Source organism: Polypterus senegalus, chromosome 14 (genome assembly GCF_016835505.1).
Source record: "Polypterus senegalus isolate Bchr_013 chromosome 14, ASM1683550v1, whole genome shotgun sequence".
Classification (NCBI taxonomy): domain Eukaryota; kingdom Metazoa; phylum Chordata; class Cladistia; order Polypteriformes; family Polypteridae; genus Polypterus; species Polypterus senegalus.
The window spans coordinates 43,881,665-43,902,317 of record NC_053167.1 but is presented as its reverse complement, the minus strand read 5'-3'; the positions used below and the strand labels follow the sequence as shown (position 1 = coordinate 43,902,317).

At 38.8% G+C, this 20,653-nt stretch overlaps 1 protein-coding gene across 2 annotated transcripts in view; it reads right to left on the bottom strand.

The window, feature by feature from the left end:
- lama5 (laminin, alpha 5) overlaps positions 1 to 20,653 on the bottom strand; it is a 262,210-nt gene that overhangs the window by 73,833 nt on the left and 167,724 nt on the right. For both annotated transcript variants that reach the window (XM_039735916.1, XM_039735917.1), the window contains exons 30-37: positions 17,711 to 17,918; positions 17,155 to 17,281; positions 16,490 to 16,629; positions 16,285 to 16,400; positions 13,428 to 13,639; positions 8,131 to 8,335; positions 1,342 to 1,486; positions 269 to 409 (exon numbers count right to left, since the gene is read on the bottom strand). In XM_039735916.1, the coding sequence (XP_039591850.1) occupies positions 269 to 409; positions 1,342 to 1,486; positions 8,131 to 8,335; positions 13,428 to 13,639; positions 16,285 to 16,400; positions 16,490 to 16,629; positions 17,155 to 17,281; positions 17,711 to 17,918 (1,294 nt within the window). The remainder of the gene's footprint in view (positions 1 to 268; positions 410 to 1,341; positions 1,487 to 8,130; positions 8,336 to 13,427; positions 13,640 to 16,284; positions 16,401 to 16,489; positions 16,630 to 17,154; positions 17,282 to 17,710; positions 17,919 to 20,653) is intronic.

Sequence of the window (20,653 nt, the reverse complement as noted above, 5' to 3'; positions counted from 1 at the left end):
TGAATTTCAGCTAAACTTACAAAGTGTTTTCAAATTAATAAGAACAAGTATCACAACAATACACATCAAGCTCAGCTCTTTAACTCTTATTTCCAGTATTAAGTTTGTGGAACCTACCTTATGGTGTTAAGTTTATTTCTACAAAAAAAAAGTTAGTATTTTGTAATAATCTTATAAAACTAAATAAATAGTGTGCCACTACAAGGTAAATCTGATTGTGGAAGGATGTCGATGGCTTGTTTTCCACTATTTTTTTTAATTTTACTACCTGTGTTCGGAACTTGTCTGAGCTGCGGCACCGATCAGTGGCCCCAAAACAGAAGCAGCTGGTGCAGCCCTTTGGGTTTGTGGTGTCTAAGTGGAAAGTTCCAGCTTTGCATTGATCACACCTCAGGCCTTCAACGTTTTCCTTAAAAAGGGAGAAAAAGACGACATTCATCAGTTAGTTATTTACTAAATGGTTATCTGTGCCATTTGACTATTTTTTCTAGAATGAAACATGTCAAATATTTTGAAAGCTGCATAATAAGGCATAATATTTATGCTTAAATAATATACTTAATGTTTCCATATTTAATTTTAATTAAATAATACATTTAATATTGACTGCTGGGAAGAGAATTCTTGTGATAATTGTCTTGATCCACAAATATACTATAATTAGTAAAGACCTGAGGCTATTCATATTATACATGTGTTATAGCAAATGGAGGATGCTTATGGAAACTTATGGAATATATGTCATATTCTGTTATTATTGATAATTTATTAGAATATGAAGAGTCTGAAGTTTTTCAACTTTTTTGGTGATGTTACCCATTTTATTTTGTGTAAGTTTCTTCACAACCCACCAAGAGTGAAATGATTATCAGAGCGGGTTTCCTCTTTTGTGACTTGAGTGTGATTGTCAGCGAAATCCCCCTTGGTTAGCTGAATGTGGCAACCCACTATGAGACCCTCTCACAGCAGACTACCAGTATACACGATAATCACTTGCAACCCACAGGTGGCAGTCCTGCAATCCAAAAGTGGGTTGTGACCCAATGGTTGAGAAACACTTCTCTAGATGACTTATCAACCTTGGATTAACTGAATTTAACTTAAGAGATTTTTTTTATTTTTATTAATGAATGGCAACCCAATTTACATTAACAATAAACCCAATAAACATTTCATATTTTTCCAAAATAAAATTTAAAAAACCAAAGAGTTAATCTACAAACCCAATGTACAAATACTAAACTAGTTTCCCAAAAGTGAGTCTGTTCCATTGCTGCCTTATAAGTGACTGATCGCTTCCTACAGAGGGTCTCCGTAATGACCTGTGCGCTCATCACCTACCTTGCAGTGACACTGGCCAGTGACAGGGTCACAGGAGTCTGCTTCAGTGCCAGCCTCATTGCACTGACATCTCCTACAGTTTGGATAACCATAAAAGCCAGAAGAGCAACGGTCACACTGTCTCCCGATGATATTGATCTTGCACCTAAATCAGATAAAAGAAAAGAGGATTAGGCCATTGAAAGAAACTTTAGTTAAAACATAGATGGATGAGAAAAGTCATAATTAAAGTGCTAGACAGAGATGTTTTCAGCCTCAAGGACAATAAAGATCTTGAATTAAGTGATTTAAGGAATACTCCACCATGCTATTTATACCATGTGGTTTGGAGTGATAGCCAACAAAAACTTTTGATCACATATTTTCATGGAGAATGAAGATAGCAAGTTTCTGATAGTATGGGCATTTGTCATGGTCAATGCTGGACAACAGCAAACATGAAAAAGAGCCTTGTGTCATGTAATCCACTTGTCAAGTCATTTAGTCGTATGCTCTCAACATGCAAAATGCATGCATTTTTGGCTAAACTATTTTCATGTAAATACTTCTGCAAAATCAGAGCAGTGTATGAAAAGAAAACACATTCAAATCAAATCGCACTTTCGAACTGAAGATCTACCTCTCTTCCTATTCATTGGTCAAGAAACTGTCCTGCATTTCGAAAGCTTGATCCTGTTTGAATGTGTTTCCTGTTTGTGCACTACTCTGATTTTGTTGAAGTCAGCCATTTTCTAACCCACTCTGTCCTGAACAGGGTTTCATTGGAGTGCTGGAGACGATTCCAGCAAGCATAGCACTTAAGGCAGGAACAAAACCTGGACAGGGTGCCTACCAATCGCAGGGCGAACATGCTTACACTACAATGACACAATTGTGGCAATATAGTACCACCAATCCATTTAACCTGCACGTCTTTGGACTGTGGGAGGAAACTGGAGCATCTGGAGGAAAGCCACACAGACACAGGGAGAACATACAAACTCTAAGCAGGGATGACTTGAGATGCAAACTCTGGTCCCCTTACTGCAAGGTAGCATCACTTCCACTGCACCACCATGCTGCCTTTTTCTGGAATAATTTATTTTAGAATAGTTTAGTAAAAAAAAAAATACACATGATTTGCAAGTTATGAGCATACAACTAGATGTACAAGAGTAACATGAGATTTTTTTCATGATGGTTTTTGAGATTGTTTGCTGTGGTCTACTGTCAGTTACAATAGAGGCCCATTCTGTCAGAAACTTTGTTATCTCTGTTCTCCATGAAAAATAAGACTACATTTTTTTCACGGCCATCAATACAAACCACAAGGGGTAAGTAACATATTAAAAAAAGTATACATTTTGGATGGATTCTTCCACTGAGCTAACCCTTAGTAAAAAAATGACATTTACCACTGTACTGATGTGATACATTACAAAACTTATACAGGTAAAATTCCATTACAACGAACTCCCAGGGACCTAAAAAATATTTAGTTGTATTCAGATTCTGTATTTGTTACTATATTGCTTTCTTTAACTTGTGTCCAGGCGTTTGCAGTCATTTCAATAGCTTCTTTCAGATTAATTTTAATCTCCTCCTGCCTACAAGTTATGCTGACGAGAATTTTTCTCAGCATTTCCTTGCTATAATACACTTTCAGGGTGCGAATGATGCCCAAACCCAGTGGCTGAAGCACTGCTGTGCATTTGGATGGGGGGCAGTCAACGCAAACATTATCTACATGTGGAAGCATATCGTGTGCAGCACAGTTATCAATCAAGAGCCGAATCATCCTTCTCTTCTTTTTCATATTGTGAGGTTTTTGAACACTTTTGGAATCCCCCCCTCCACCCAACAGGAACGACACACTGAAGTGCGTCCCGAAGCGCGATTGCAGCGACTGTGAAAGATTGCTTGTCTGTTGCTGGGGCAAGGCAATAGCGGGCTCACAGCGGTGCAGTGAAGCGCCAGAGACGCAAATCATAAAAGATTAGGGTTGCACTATAAGTCCCTGTCTTGCACCCCAAAACACGAGACTTAGCCTCAGTACTTTAGCAAAATCAACTTTATTCATCTTGAAACAGGAACAGCACAGTTATTTATTGTAGCGTGATCTGCCACTCTGCTATACACAGACAGAGCAGACAGGCAGAGTAGTTAGTGGCCAGGTCAGTGACCAAATAATCCTGCTATCCGCATTTACAATATATGTGCTGCTAACCATGCATCACCCATCAAGATTTTTTCTGTTTACTTTGGCAGAGAAACACAGCATAGCTGTGAGCCTGCTATTGCCCTGTACAGACGCAGAGATGGTACTTTGGGACGTTCTTTGGCGCAATGTCTAGTTGAGGGAGGTCCCAAGATAGTTTACAAACCTCAAATTTTCTTGAATGAGTGCCGCATTAATAGGAATGTTTCTTGAACGAGCATCACTGAACCATATAAAAACTGCTTTTTCGACGTCTTCAAATGGAGCAGTTCACATACGTTTGCAACCCGAGATTTTTCTTCTTTTTTTGCTCTGTCTTGACAGTGTCGATGGTGAAATTCCGAATTCACTGGCAACGTCTTTTTTGTTTTTGCCCCCAATCGAGAGCTGCAACAAACTAAAGTTTTTTTTTCTAATATGAACTGTTATCGTTTTTTCATGTTTGGCGTTTCTATTGGAGGATGACAATGAGTTAAATTCCAATGGATATTTTTCAGATGTTGACGAGCAATAAGCAAAAGGTATCACTGAAAACCACAGGAAACAGAAAAGGCAAAAAAAAAAAAAAAGTACGAGGAAAGTTAGAAGAAAGACAAAAAATTACAGTGTTTCTGTTTGGGGATTGTTGTGCACAACTGAGCTGCAGCCGTAGAACTAACTGCTCTGCGGATGATTTATTCAGGCATTTCAAGGTCTTTTGGGCACCGCTGTAATGAAAGTATCTGTTGAATGTACTTCATAGTAATGAGATTTCTATACACTCGTGTCATATGGGGAAGCTGTCGGAACCATAAAAATACTTCGTTGTAATGAAAATTTCGTTGTAAAGATATTTGTTGTAACAGAATTTTACCTGTATGTGGAAGAAATTCATAAAGAAGTCAACATTGGCCTTTTGGTTTGGGCTGCTGCCTTTTAAATAAGAAATGCTTAATTTTCATTAACTTCATTTTTTTGGTGGAAAAAAATATAATACTTCCAAACTTTTTTGTGTAATATAACAAACATTCAATACATTCTTTTGTGAATTTTTAGCATTACATATTCATAAGCACACATAAAAAACTAAGAATTTTGTGTTTCCATATTCAATGTTTTAGAATGTGGCAGAACTAATGCTATACTACATTAAGAATTGTAGATAAATAGGACTCAAATTTAATATTCCAATTACTAAGATACTTAAAATCTACAATTTATCGAGAAATCTTCTACTGTCGCACTGTGTACACAGATGTTAAAGAGATAAAATGATGGCATAAATATGCATTTGAATGGGAATAATGATTTTTTAAAATGTTAATCAAATCTCAAAACAACATAGTCGATTAATGTGAGGGTCCTAAACAACTAGGGTAAAAAAGCTAGCACAATCCCCCTAAATGAGTACAATTAAGGTATAGGCTATCAAACATAAATGAGACGCCAGAGGGTGAGAACTAATCAGCAATTCAACATTCTGTCATTCAACACAGAAACACAGGCATGTCCTATTCCCTTCTGCTCAGTGCTAATGGTGGTGCTGACAAGCTGAAAAAAAAAATGATATGATAGTTTAAGCGCAACATAGACAACTCCATAGATCAAAGGTGTCAAACTCCAGGCCTGGAGGGCCACAGTGGGTGCAGGTTTTCTTTCTAACCCTTTTCCTAATCAGTGTCCAGTTTTCACTGCTAATTAACTCCTTTCCCCTCTATTTTAATAGCCCTGTTTTTAAGGATTAAGTCTTCTGAGTTGATTCTTTTCTTCATTAAATGACAGCCAAACAGAATTGAGACATGAAACGAGCCAACAGATAGATGACCAACTAAATTGGGGCTTCAAATTCCAACCAGTTCTTTAATGAGAAGCTGATTCTTGCTGTTAATTAAACTCGTTATTCAATTCCATGGCATGTTGCTGCTCTCTTTTTGCAACAGCAGACATTTCCAAAACTGTCTATTCTGTTTTTTTCTAAGAACTCCTAAAATGTTTTGGTAACCTGAGGGATCAACCTTACTGAGACCTTCATCTTTATTTTCAGAATTTGTTTGGTGGGTACAGGTGAGCTGGTCAAGTCCTGCTTGTTTTATGTCTCATTACTGTCCGGCTGCTAATTAAGGATAAAACAGCTAAGGGGCCTGAGTCAAGCTAATTAAAGCTAAGACTAAAATTAATTAGCATCAAAAACTGGTCACTAATTAAGAAGACGGTTAGAATGAAAACCTGCAGCCACTGCGGCCCTCCAGGACTGGAGTTCGACACCCCTGCCATAGATGATACACAGTACAGAAATCAGCTTTTGAAATGACCTGAAGAATTTCAAAAATTCCCAACAATGAGATAAGGGTGAAGGAATTTTAACACCAAATTCCTCTCTGTCAGGTGAGAGCAATGACTTATAAAGGGCCATCTCTTGTTATCAGGTCTGTCATCGCCTTGCTACTTCCTGTTGATCAAAGACACAACCTTTTGTGTGGAAGAAATATGTGATAGGCATCTAACATGGGAAATTATAAAATGAGGAACTGAAACCTAAGAAGACTTGTGTTCAGGCAAAGTGATAAAACGGTGTGTTCTATAAGCTAGCAGATCACTCTAGTAAATCAGAAATGACCAGATAACACTGGATGCCAAACTTTAAAAGAAAAGTAACTGTGTTCTGCTCTCATTATATACTAATGGCATTTATACAACACGGTTTAAAGGTCTTAGAATCACTAGTAACATAAAAATCTAGTCTAATTCAGTAACTTCTACTCTACTTTCTAAAAAAAAACATCATTATCATCATATTTCTTTTCCTTTGATCACTACCATTATGTAATTAAAATGCCTGAGATCTTGCATTGGCTTTCTTTTGCTTTTCTCCTTGGCCAGTCTCACTGTTTCTTGCTGCTGAATGTCACCATTTACTTGGCAATAACCTGAAGTTACATAAGCTTAACCACTGATACAAGTTCCCGACTCCTCCTTCTCCATATTCAAGTGATTATGTCCTTCATGCCTACTGTAGATCCTCTATTGTCTTACACTTTTCATTTTGATCCTGGTTTGTCATTTTTCCTGCTCTAACCAGTTTTTGACTCTTTACTACTTGACACCAATCTCTGTCTGCTTCTCGTAGTTCTTGATGAACCGTTGTTATCTTTAATGATAGTTTAACTTGTTCCTACCTTTTCCTACTATTTGTCTTCAGCTCAAAATGTTGTGTCCTCACACTAAAATGGTTTTGAACATTGTACATCTTCCTATAACACTACACAATCTTTCAAGCAATTTGCGGTTGTAATTTTTATTTATATAACTTTATCAAGTTGTGGCAGCACACACCTGTGGCCATTAAGTAGTGTGAGACTCAGTCATAGCGCTGTACAACTTAACAAGACAAAACTGTTTGAGTTTGGGCTGTATGCAAAAACTAACAACCATTTCTCATTCATCCAGATGTAATAATGCATAAAATGTGCTTGCAAGGAAAGAAGAAATGCCAGTGTTTCCAGCTGAGTCAAAAAAAGAAAGACGTGTCCATTTGATGTCTTGGATTTTTGTATCAAAACAGAATGGAAAAAGAATAAAGACAGGCGAAGATTGTGGCTGGATGAATGAAACTTATACCTGGAAAGGATTTGTACTGCCACTGGCATTGTCAGGAAGCCCTTTAATTGTCAGCCAACATAAGACGAGTTTGAGATAATTGTGGTGCAATTACAAACTTAAAACTGTGCTGAAATGTCATGAGTTGTGTAATTTGTCATTGAGATCTTCAATGCAGCAACGACACTTATTAAAAATGTGACATGCTTCCCGACTCAAAGATCAAATGTGATGCCCCACCTAGTTAGTCCTTCAACTTTGTTCTGTACCATTAACTTCCTTTCTGGGCTAAGATGGCATTGTCATGGAATTCAGCATTTGGCCCACCATGTGTCCACACTGCTCCTAGAGTTGTTTAATTAATCATGCCATTCTTGTATTTGCTATCTCTTTACTTTTACTGTAGTGTTCAGAAGTAAATTATGAAGCAGAAAATTTACAAGAAACTTTAAAGGTGACTAACTCTTAAATTCCAGATGAGGAATAATGCTCCTCAAATAACAGTGCCAACCAGAGAGTGGAGCTGGAAGAAGGTGATGTTGTGTAAACTGCTTATACAGAACATGCTTTTGGTGTGTATGACTCGGCTGACATAAAAACTTCATTCTGGAGAACCTGATACTGCCCAAAGTGAAGCGAGAGAGTAATGATAATGGATGGAGCTGTTTTGATAGGACTGCCTCTGCTGAATGCTATGTAGACGTCAGGTAAGAGTGGTGAGTTATATACTACTAAAAGTTCTTACTGAGCAGGGTTAAATGTGATTATATGTTTCATTTATCTCTTAATTTTTAAATATATACTCCAAGTAAAAGAAATCTAGAAATGATGACAGACATCAGTGATGGAATGGCCAAATATGTATTTATTTCATATAATGATCAGGATGTCAGATGTTTATTGATTTGTCAGACTGGAAAAAATAATACTTCTAGAAATGAGTAAATGACAACCATAATTATAAAAACTGACAATTACTGATCATTCCAAAACAACACCCACATCCCAGGTCTTACCTGCACTGTCCACTTTCTATGTCACAACTGTTGCCTGTGAAGGCCGTAATTCCAGAACTTGAGCAGTTACACTCCTCACACCCCACCAGGGGGTGACAGCCGAAGGTCTGAGGCTCACAAACGGTGCAATCAGGCTTAAGAGTACGCGGTGGGCAAATGCATTGGCCTGTCACCTCATCACACAGTCGAGTTCCACATTGACATGCTAAACAAAAATAAAATGGCGAAACAAAGTGTTAAAATTGTGTGAGTATGGAATGACCACTTCCATTCTTTCAAATTTGAAGTATTAACCTTATAGAATCCGTCATATTATACAGTAGTTTCATGCTACTTCACTTTCCCAAATTATTAGTCATTACTCTACTGCCATTTAGTCCTAGAGCCATATCTTTTACAAAACTGAAACTGCCTGAAAAAATAGACCGGCCATAGGGAAGGCATGCTATATAATCAAACATATGCAACATTTTGATTTTCTGAATTTTTGTGATGTACTCTTTGTAGACAGAAATAACATGTGTAACACAACTCACATATTCCAATGAGAATTGTGGGATAATCTATCCTAGCAACATCTGCTGCTAACTTTAAATCAGCTCTAGATATGGTCAGGTGAGACTAGTTCATCACAGTGCCCACTCACACACACAAAGGCTAATTCAGAGTCATCAATGAACTCAACCTATACATCTCTGTGGATCTGTGAGGAAAACTGAATGACCTGATGTAAAACCCACCCACACGTGGTGAAAATGTGCCAACTCCGCAGCTTGGGTGCTTGATCTTTGAGGCCACCATGTCAGTCCATCTAGTCATAAATCTCTTTCACGACAGAAAACACTCCAAGTGTAGAGATGTGAAGAAAAGTTTCAAAAATGGCATACAGTCCAAAGACATGCAGGATAGGTGGATTGGCGATTCTAAATTGGCCCTAGTGTGTGCTTGGTGTGTGGGTGTGTTTGTGTGTGTCCTGCGGTGGGTTGGCACCCTGCCTGGGATTAGCTCCGGCAAACCCCCGTGACCCTGTGTTCGGATTCAGCGGGTTGGATGATGGATGGATGGATATTGTGGAGGACTGACGGCTTCGTGTTCTGACAGCAGGATCGTGCCCCGAGTTCCAGCAGGGACTCATGGACTATGTAGTGTTTATACACAGCCCTGCTGGATACCATGGGGGCCACCGGGAGTCGCTGTAGGGGGGCTCGTGGGCTCTTATGTGCCCTATAACCCGGGAGTATGTCACGGTCACGTGACAGGAAGGAACAACGTGCTCCCGGGTTGAAGAAAAGGACTGTTTACCCTGACCCGGAAGGAATAAGGAACTGTGGAGTGATTGGGCAGGAACACCTCTGGGTCAGGGTGTATAAAAGGATTGTGGGGAAGCCCTGACACTGAGCTGAGCTGGGAGGTAGAGGGGCGAAGTGTCAGGGCGTGGAGGAGAGAGAACAGTGTTGTTGTTTATTTAATTTATGAGTAGTGTGGAAGGTGCTTTGTGTACATTATTCTTAATTAATAAAAAGTCTTGGACTTTTATCCAGTGTCTGGAGTCGTACCTGAGGGTTGGAGAGGTGGAGAAGAGCCTCACTGTCACAATATATACAGTAGGTTTAAATGAGTTTTTGACACATATGCAGAGTACAGTGAAATTCTTAAAGCAAAAATGGTGTCTTCTCGTTCCACTTTGTAATTTCATTTTTGATTTTTTTCTTAGTGCTTCTCTGTGGCACACAATGATTTTTGGAACCACATGCTTATTATTACTTGATTGTGACAAAGTACTGTATGCCTGACACTCATATAATCTTGTATTAGTCAAATGAACTCCATAGTGTCATAAATGGCATTTATAATCTGAGGGATCTGTCTTGCTGGGTTATAGTCCATTAAAAGGTTGCTTTCCATATGGAGTTTACACATTCTAACCATTCTCCCCCTCTCCCTAAGATATGCAGGTGAACATGCTTGGCCATTCCGTGGGCCACAGGATGGACTGATCTCTGTCCTTAGCTCCATCCTGCCTTGCACTTAATGCGGTTGGAATAGGCTCTACCCCCCACCATCTTGACTATAAAAGTTGGTCAGACCTTGAGTATGAATATCATGCTTAACTTTACTGACTGCTACAGACAGCAGCCCCAAGGCAATCAGATATTGCCCAGAAAAATCAGTGTCCCTAAATTGAAATGCCTGGGGCCTCATGTATAAACGGTGCGTACGCACAGAAATGTTGCGTAAGAACTTTTCCACGTTCAAATCGCGATGTATAAAACCTACACTTGGCGTAAAGCCACGCACTTTTCCACGGTACCTCATGCCTTGTCGTACGCAAGTTCTCCGTTCGGTTTTGCAAACTGGCGGCACCCAGCGTCAAAGCAGTGCTACTGTTCTTGTGTGATTACTCATTATTTTCATGACGCGGCTTTATAAATACACAGAAACTAACGGCATATTGTTTATTAGTGTAATGGATCTGATTGTAATTATCTCGTAACAATATAATGGTCCAGGGAACAGCCATAGTATTCCAAATGCCATAACTTCTTTAGCGTTGTTACTCTCACTTCTTCTTCTTCTTTCAGCTCCTCCCGTTAGGAGTTGCCACAGCGGATCATCTTTTTCCATATTTCTCTCACTGCACCACTCGGAGTATTTATATCACTGTATCTGAGTGTGAATCACAGCAGCAGCTGATCGGAAGAAATTATCGGTATACAGCATTAAGCACACGCTGTCTCTGCCACGGCAAAACGTTTCAAAGCCTTTCCTGTACGGACCTCGCGGTTCAAAACAGTTTAATCCCAAGAACTTTAAATGCAGCCAATCAAGTGCTCCTTGTAGAACTGTTTGTACTTATAAGTACAATCACCCCACTGTAAACTTGCACTATAGTTATAATATCGCACAACCTGAGCCACTTTATAAAGCGTATTTACATATGATGCGATATCATTTTAAGGTGAAATACAGCAAAATATGTTTGTTAAATTATACAGATAAAACTTTAACTTCATTTAAATAATCTATATTCTTCACTGGGAGTGTCTTTAAGGATAGAATAATTAAACATGTACTACGAAGATATTTCAATGTTCTTTAAGCGTTTTGAAGAATCGGCTAAGCTTACAGATGGCTTAACGTCTATTACAGAGCTGATTGTATGGCGATCGGTTACTTGGGAAAGAAAAGCACTGACTGCAGTGGCGGCTACGCCAATATATATTGAATATAAAACAGAAAGATAAAATAACAACACAGCTAAAAGCAGCGACAAATTTGGCAAAAGTTAAATGCTTGTGTCATGAGCATGAGGCGGCTAGTGTCTGCAACGGACGTGGCCATCCACGTGCATAAGATACTTTACTGACATTGGCGGCGAAGGAGCCACCGATTCTTCCTCTGCCCAGTGCCACCACAAGCTTAGAGCCGCCCTGAGTACTGCTGCAATAAATTATTTCATCGAAGTGAAACATGTTTAATAACGTGCTTTAACTCCTATCATCATGAAAATGACATCACGTATACATCTCAGTATTTTAGTTATTCAGAGAGCTGTAATATCACGAATGTAATGGATTCTGTGTCCAGTTGGAGGAAGAGAGCGGTTTAAGAAGCAAGTAGTGATTCACACACATAGAGCACATAGAAAATCAAATACAAAACAAAGCATTTAACGTGCTACTTTAATTACGATGTGATTTTAGAAACTGGTTAATTAAACAATTTTAAGATGAATTTTATGATGTTCTACTTTAATGACAAAATAAACTACGTGATTAAAGTGGAAATGTCGAGATTGAAGTGGACATTTCGTGCTTTTTCCCCACCGTGTGGCTTTTTCTCTGTACCTAATAAGCTTTCATATGACACTCAGACAGTGGGCTTACAACTTGGCTTTCCACGGCGACTTTGATATGTGACTTCTTTTTTATTTCCGGCACTGTGCGATTTTGTGGATGTGAGCTTTCATGTTTCTCCAACACGCTATATCACTCGATCAACTTCCTTTTGTTGATTATACCACGGCTTATTTGAACAAATAGTATGTTTTCCTTTGCCTCCACTTGGTATTAGCTGAAATTCTTATGTTTCCCCCCGTGCTTTTCCCATTGTCTTTTCACAGAAGGCTGCGCTTAAAGGCGATTTATATTGATTTGCATATTCAAATAGGCGTAATTCTGGGAGGATTTGGGGCGTTACATAATGCGCGTGCAGCGTTAGTTTTCACGCTGATCGGGATTTATGTAGCGGAAGAGCGTGGAAGTTAGATGCGCACAGATTCCTGCATCTGGATTTTTCTGTGCGTAAGCACATTTACTTTTGTGCTACGCCATGTTATAGTGCGAGTTCTACATGCGGCGTTATACATGAAGCCCAAGCAAGGCTCTAACACCTAAAAAAATGAAGGCAATGGCAGACACAAACACTTATATTCTTAGGATCCAGGAATCAGTTACAGGAAATCTTTACAGGAACAGTCAATGTACAAAGCTGTTCTGCAACTGCTGCTACTGACATGGGCTCAAATAGTTCATGACTCTATGCCAGACAGTGGTAGTTCAGAGAAGGTACTTGCTAGGCTAACTGTGATGTGATGTGATGTGATGGGCTGGTGGCCAGTCCAGGATTGATTCCATCCTGAAAACTGTTGCTGCTGGAACAGACTCAAGCCCCAAACATGTCTACACTGAATTAACGGGATCAAAAAATGGAGAGGTGGATAGATTTAACATCCTGGTAGGTTTTGCAACTTAAAAAAATATTGCAAAAATAAAACTTATTTTATTCATTCAGAAAGAACAAGCTTTGAGTCAGACAGAACAAGCTTAGAGCCTGATAGGCCCTAAACTAGCACACTTATCCAATTATTTAATCTTGCTGGAAGAAAATAATAATATAGTCTGATTCAAAGACAGCTGTTTCTTTGGTGGAATTTGCTTCTGTCTTCTTCACTGTGAAATTAATTTCAATGAGGCCCCAATAACTATGCCAAAAATACAAAAAAAGGCAGATATTGTATTTCCTTCAAAATCATTGATGCAACTGATGGCACACAAAATGGAGCCTCTAATAGATCTTGTTCTAGGACACCACCCTCAAAACCAGCATTAATGAAGCTTTTTACAATTATACAGACGAGGATGGAGATTACAAGTGCAGATCTACCAAACGCACACTCAAAAACTTCACTTTGAATAAGAAGGAACAATACGAATGTGCCCAGGGAAAGGGCTTTGATGGTTCTTAAAAGTATTCACAATGTGTGAAATTTCACGCTCCCAATAAAAATGACTTACGTCGACAGTTAGGGAAGCCCCAGTATCCTGTAGCACAGCGCGAGCAGTCTCTCCCGATGACATTGGGACGGCAGCTGCACTGTCCTCCAAAGGCCTCGCAGGTAGGGCTCACCGCACCAGCTTCATGGCAAGCACATGGTCGGGCTCCGTTATTGTAGAACGCTGACAATGAAATGGCTGAGTTCTTGCAAAATGGTGTTACAGTAGCAGGGCTAGGAAAGAAAAAAAAAAACAAGAAATGATGTGAAATACTGAGTGGATTTTTAGAGCTCCTCTGTACCTCAGCAGTATGAATTGGGGGGCTCATACTTTAGCAGATGTATGTTTGGGGATGAAGTGTGACAGATAATGACATCAGACACTTTTGTATGCAGCACTACTCTTCAACTGCACATCGATTTTTAAACTATACTCATATATGTTAGAAAATACATCAAGTGATCACTTCACCATGCACTACTAATGACAGGCATAAGTAGAATTCAATACAGTAAATAAATCAAACCAATGTATTCACTGAACACAAAAAAAAGGGAAAACATAGGACAAGTGTTATATTCAAGTAAAATAAAAAAAATAAAAAATAGTTTAAAAATCACAAATAGAATAAAAGAAAGAATGAAAAAATAAAATATTACAGTGATGCAAAATGACAAAAATAAAATTAAATAAACACACACATATATATATATATATATATATATATATATATATATATATATATATATATATATATATATATATATATATACACAAATATAAGTAGAAATGACAACAAATACATAACTGGTGTCACGTATGAGCTTCAGAAGATGACCTTCTGGTCTCGTCTAAGGTATGAAATACCCCACCGGAACAAAATGGGACAATGTTGTTAATGGTCTCATCTCCTTTTGTTTCCCTCACAGGGTCATGAAGATGCCCAACGAGGACAACTGAGACAGACAAGCCCAGCCCTTTCCAACCAGGCAGTATGAAAAGCAGATGTCCACGAAAGGTGGACCAGAGCAACAACCAGTGCGGAGCTCGCCAAGCCTGAACCATCCTTTAAAGAAGCTATTTCAAGGCCTTATTTCAGTTACTGTGCCCTTGAGCTCCTATTTCTTTAGACTCTGGGGAATATTTTTATTTTGTGCATTAAATGGAGCACCCCCAACTTTCCTTTGGGATTCTGTTGAATTCATCTTGCAGACTAGAATGGAAACAATTACATTTGTTATGTAGTCAAAAAGAGAACAACATGGATACCGTATGACATACACATTTAACAGAAAAATATGAAAAAGAAGCGTTGAACCAAAATACTGCCTAAATGATAGAATAACCTTTTCCAATTTCAACACAGGATAAGTGAAATGAGTAAATTTCTTTAGCTTCGGACCCCCGTGTTGGCAAAAAAAACCTTTACTAATCAGTCTTCATTGTGAGCAGTTTGCTTTGATAATGGATTATTATGCTGACACCATTGTACACACCACACATACTGGACTCTGTGTCCTACTGGGACTTATATTGGTCTACCCATCCACTTTTGAGCTTTGTTTTACCACTATGGGTCTTGAAACAATCCCACCAGCTTCAGAAGAAGGCAGCAAAATGAGAATATTGTGAGAAAGTCCACAAAGATACAGAAAATATGTAAAAACAGGGAACAAGTCTAAGTCTTTCAAGGTAGTGGTGGGATCAACTAATCAACTGCATCACAATGACATTTTTCTTACTGTTTTATTCAATTTATTTGAACAGAAATAACAAATGTCCTAAAAGAATCAAAAACTTTCCCTAATTTTCAAATTAAACGTTTGCTCTTAACAACCAAGTGTTGATTCCTGCTCTAGAAGTAACTTCTAAACTACCCTTACAAAAATGAGAACTCATTGTAGTTTAAAAGGAAAGGTAAACAATAAGGGTGGCACAGGGGTGTAATGGATAATGCTGCTATCTCACATCTCCAGAGCACTGGGTTTGGATCCTGGCCATTTTACCATCAGTAGGGAGTTCATACATACTCGCAATTCTTCTTCCAATTTTTCCTCACACATCCCAAAGACATGTACGTTAGGATAACACTGAACTACAGAGTTTCTGGTATGAGTGAGTAACTGTGTCCTGTGATGGACTGTCCTGCCACAGAATGCTTGATACCTGGAGAATATCTGACTCTCAATGATCCTGCATTAGTTTGGCAGTTTCAGGAAGCGATTATATGATGGAGGGACATGAAACTACTGATTCAGTAGTTCAAGATCTTCCACGGATTGGGATAAATTTTATTCATTCATGTGGCCATTTGTAGTACATTTCTGTTATTTTTGAACACACTTGACCTTTCAGACAGTCCTTTGTACTCCATTTTAAGACAATAAGTTTATTTTCAACCATTCATTTAGAAAGTTGTATAATCTATTGGGAATGATGACAGAATCCCACTCATTTCTTCTGTGATTGTATGTCTAGGAAAAAAAATATCAATGGCCAGCCTCAAACAGGAATCAGAAGGAACGTTATCCAATCAATTTTCTGGAGAGAACGCTGAGCTGATCATTGTGCTCATCCATTAGATCTTTCTAGAATATTTCACTAATCGCAATGTCACATTGTGCAGTGTGGCTAATTGTTGCTCAAAGTCAGTCAAGAACTGTGTTCTTGAAGGATGAATACTTCAACAGAATGGTACAATTGTACCTTCTTACCATCAAAAAGCAGAGACACATTTCATATGAAAGGTCACCCCAGTTCTATGAAACAGCAAAAATGCTATGGACTTGCACTCATAATAGCTCCACTCCACTGAAAACCACACAGGAAGACAAAATTGCCATGTGAGATCATTTTGTATGATTAAAAATTTACTAACTTGATGTAGAAGCTGTTGACTCCACAGAGGTTGATGAAGTCATAGGATTTATCCAAAGGTTCCTCGTCCAAGTAGTTAGAGCTATAACTCTCCTCTGGTACCACCAGAATGTAATCCTATGATAATAAAGCAGAATGCACACCATCAGCAGACAGCCCTTTAATACACTTGTTGATATAAAATATGGCAGGACAATAACACGTACCAGCCAAAGCGTTTTTCCTTCAGGTACATGAACAGTAATGTAGATAGCATGATCTGTTACATCCAGAATGACTTGATTTTCAGCAATCAAAAGACTACGGCATCCATAACCGTGTGGACAAAAAGTGGCATTAGCATAACCTGAAACAAATTAGTGTACCAGGTCAGCAAATGAAATAAGCAAGAGAAAGCTTCACAAGTGTCAAGATTTAATGGCAGCTCTCCATAAGATAGTGAAGATATGAGTGTATTTCAAAATGAACTTCTGTAAAACCACTTCACTCAGGAGAACTTAATTTCAGCTTCGTCTCATATCCTGGTCATCCATCCATCCATTATCCAACCCGTTATATCCTAACACAGGGTCATGGGGTCTAACTCTAATAAACTTTAGTGACCTGGAAACTGCAGATGTTTACCTTCAGGGTAAAGGTCAGCATCAACCAGCCAGACTAGCAGACTTCAAGCTACAAACTTTTACAAACTTCTAACACAAGATCATAGACTGCCACAGAACCAACAAGACATTAAGATGCAACACACAAAGGTGAAAGTCTAGGGTCAGATCTCTCGTGGTCTTTACTGGCTTGACATTTTTTTATGTGTGCAAGTGAACAAACCTGTTACTTATGTAGAAAGGAGGAAGAATGCCAGGAATGAGCTTACCTTGCCAAATGCGGCCTCCATTCAGAAAGACCTCCACTGGGAAAGTAGGGTGGTAGGGCTGGAAAAAGTGCAGAATGACAGCATAGCGTCCCAAGTTCTGCACACGTGAGGTAAAGGCAACAGTGTTCTACAGGGAATGAAGAAATTGAGAACCAGGATGAAGCAAGAAAATTATTATCTGGAATGGACATCTGATGAAAAGACCACTTTCTATCAACAAGACATTAGCTCACCAAAACAGTGGTAACAACACTGATTGATCTGCAGAACTTCAAAAACATGCACCATGTACTAAATGATGGTGTTGTATTAATCCAGTGCTTGGTTTTTCATAATGCTCTTGCAATTTAACAGACACCTTGGTAAATCTTTGTTCATCTTGTAAAAGCACTGAGACTACACTTCATTATAACAAAGCTACAGTTCTCTTGACAAAGGGAGGACTACCTAATAACATTGCTAATTCTTTGGGCACACAAAGATGCATTTTAAAACTACAAGTACTAAGGTATCCTACTATAAACCTGCACTCTTCCGTACCTCAGGTGCTACCTACCTGTGAACTATGGAGCCAAATGAGGTCTGTCGAATCCACAGCTGTAAACGGGCGGCTATTGGCAGGCTGTGGCCATTCCAGGACTTGTACAGGGTTGAACACACTGCCGTGATCGACAGGCACAGTATTGGGAACGGAAGAGGTCTGTCCCTCCTTGAGGATGATTGACTGGGAAGGCTTCTGGAATCGTGATGGAATACAGGCGCCACTTCAAAGAAGAAAACACAGCAAATAAGCATGCACACAGTACTAGGTACAAGCTACAGAACTGCAAAATAATGCATCCAGACATACACCTTATGAACCCAATTAATCCAGTATTTCTTTTTAAATTAAAAATGGTACTGATTGATCATCCAAATGCCACTCCATTTTACATTCACATACACCAATATGATAAGAATCATGGACTAAGGTCTGTTTAAAAGTGTAACTGTGCACAAGAGTGACTGATAAATGTGGCTTAAGTAGCTATAAGTTTTCAGGTAATGTCAACACAGGCCCAGGGGACAAGGAGAGGGAAGCAGATTTGCGCTTCCTGTTAAATACAATAAAGTTACTGTTCTCCCCATAATGTTTGGGACAAAGGCACATTTTAACTTGATTTCCCACTCTCCTCTACAGTTTAAAATTACTAATCAAACAATTCAGACATGATTAAAGTGCTCATTGCAGACTTTTATTTATGGGTATTTGCATGCATTTTGGTTCCAGCATGTAGAAAGAGCAACACCTTTTCAACATGGTGCCCCAATTTCAGGGCACCAACATATTTGGGGCATAGAAATGGAAGGTATATGAAAGCAGTCATATTTAGTTCTTTGTTGCATATCCCTACATGCAATGGTTGCATGAGGTCCACTATTCATAGACATCACCAGGGGCCTCATGTATAAACGGTGCGTACGCACAGAAATGTTGCGTAAGAACTTTTCCACGTTCAAATCGCGATGTATAAAACCTACACTTGGTGGAAAGCCACGCACTTTTCCACGGTACCTCATACCTTGTCGTACGCAAGTTCTCCGCTCGGTTTTGCAAACTGGCGGCACCTAGCGTCAAAGCAATGCTACTGTTCCTGTGTGATTACTCATTATTTTCATGACGCGGCTTTATAAATACACAGAAACTAACCGCATATTGTTTATTAGTGTAATGCATCTGATTGTAATTAACTCGTAACAATATAATGGTCCAGGGAACAGCCATAGTATTCCAAATACCATAACTGCTCTCACTTCTCCTTCTTCTTCTTCTTCTTTCAGCTCCTCCCGTTAGGAGTTGCCACAGCGGATCATCTTTTTCCATATTACTCTCACTGCACGACTCGGAGTATTTATATCACTGTATCTGAGTGTGAATCACAGCAGCAGCTGATCGGAAAGAGAATTATCGGTATACAGCTTTAAGGACACGCTGTCTCAGCCACTGCAAAATGTTTTAAAGCCTTTCCTGTACGGACCTCGCGGTTCAGAAACAGTTTAATCCCAAGAACTTTAAATGCACTCAATCAATTGCTCCTTGTAGAACGGTTTGTACTTATAAGTACAATCACCCCACTGTAAACTTGCACTATAGTTATAATATCTCACAACCTGAGCCACTTTATAAAGCGTATTTACATATGATGACGATATCATTTTAAGGTGAAATGCAGCAAAATATGTTTGTTAAATTATACACATAAAACTTTAACTTCATTTAAATAATCTATATTCTTCACTGGGAGTGTCGTGAAGGATAGAATAATTAAACATGTACTACGAAGATATTTCAATGTTCTTAAGCGTTTTGAAGAATCGGGCTAAGCTTACAGATGGCTTAATGTCTATTACAGAGCTGATTGTATGGCGATCGGTTACTTGGGGAAAGAAAAGCAAGGACTGCAGTGGCTACGCCAATATATATTGAATATAAAACAGAAGAGAAAATAACAACACAGCTAAAAACGCAGTGACAAATTTCGACAAAAGATAAATGCTTGTCATGAGCACGAGGCTCATGAAACACATGTTTAATAATGTGCTTTAGCTCCTATCATCATGAAAATGACATCACGTATACATCTCAGTATTTTAGTTATTCAGAGAGCTGTAATATCACAAATGTAATGGACTCTGTGTCCAGTTGGAGGAAAAGAGCCAGTTTAAGAAGCAAGTAGTGATTCACACACATAGATCACATACGAGTAGAAGATCAAATACAAAACAAAGCATTTAACGTGCTACTTTAATTATGATGTAATTTTGAGAAACTGGTTGATTAAACGATTTTAAGATGAAGTTTATAATGTTCTACTAAATGACAAAATAAACTACGTGATTAAAGTGGAAAATTCAAGATTAAAGTTGACATTTCGTGCTTTTTCCCCACCGTGTGCCTTTTTTCTCTGTACCCTAAGAAACTTTCATATGACACTCAGACAGTGGGCTTACAACTCTTCTTTTCACGGCAACTTTGATATGTGACTTCTTTTTTATTTCCGGCACTGTGCGATTTTGTGAATGTGAGCTTTCAAGTTTCTCCAACACGCTATGTCACTCGATCAACTTCCTTTTGTTGATTATACCACGGTTTATTTGAACAAATAGTATGTTTTTCCTTTGCCTCCACTTGGTATTCGCTGAAATTCTTATATTTCCCCCCGTGCTTTTCCCATTGTCTTTTCACAGAAGGCTGCGCTTAAGGGCGATTTATATTGATTTGCATATTCAAATAGGCGTAATTCTGGGAGGATTTGGGGCGTTACATAATGCGTGTGCACGAGCGTTAGTTTTCACGCTGATCAGGATTTATGTAACGGAAGGATGTGGAAGTTGGAGTACGCACAGATTCCTGCATCTGGATTTTTCTGTGCGTAAACACATTTCGGCTTTTGTGCTTACGCCATGTTATAGTGCGAGTTCTACGCACGGCGTTATACATGAGGCCCCTGGTGTTGAA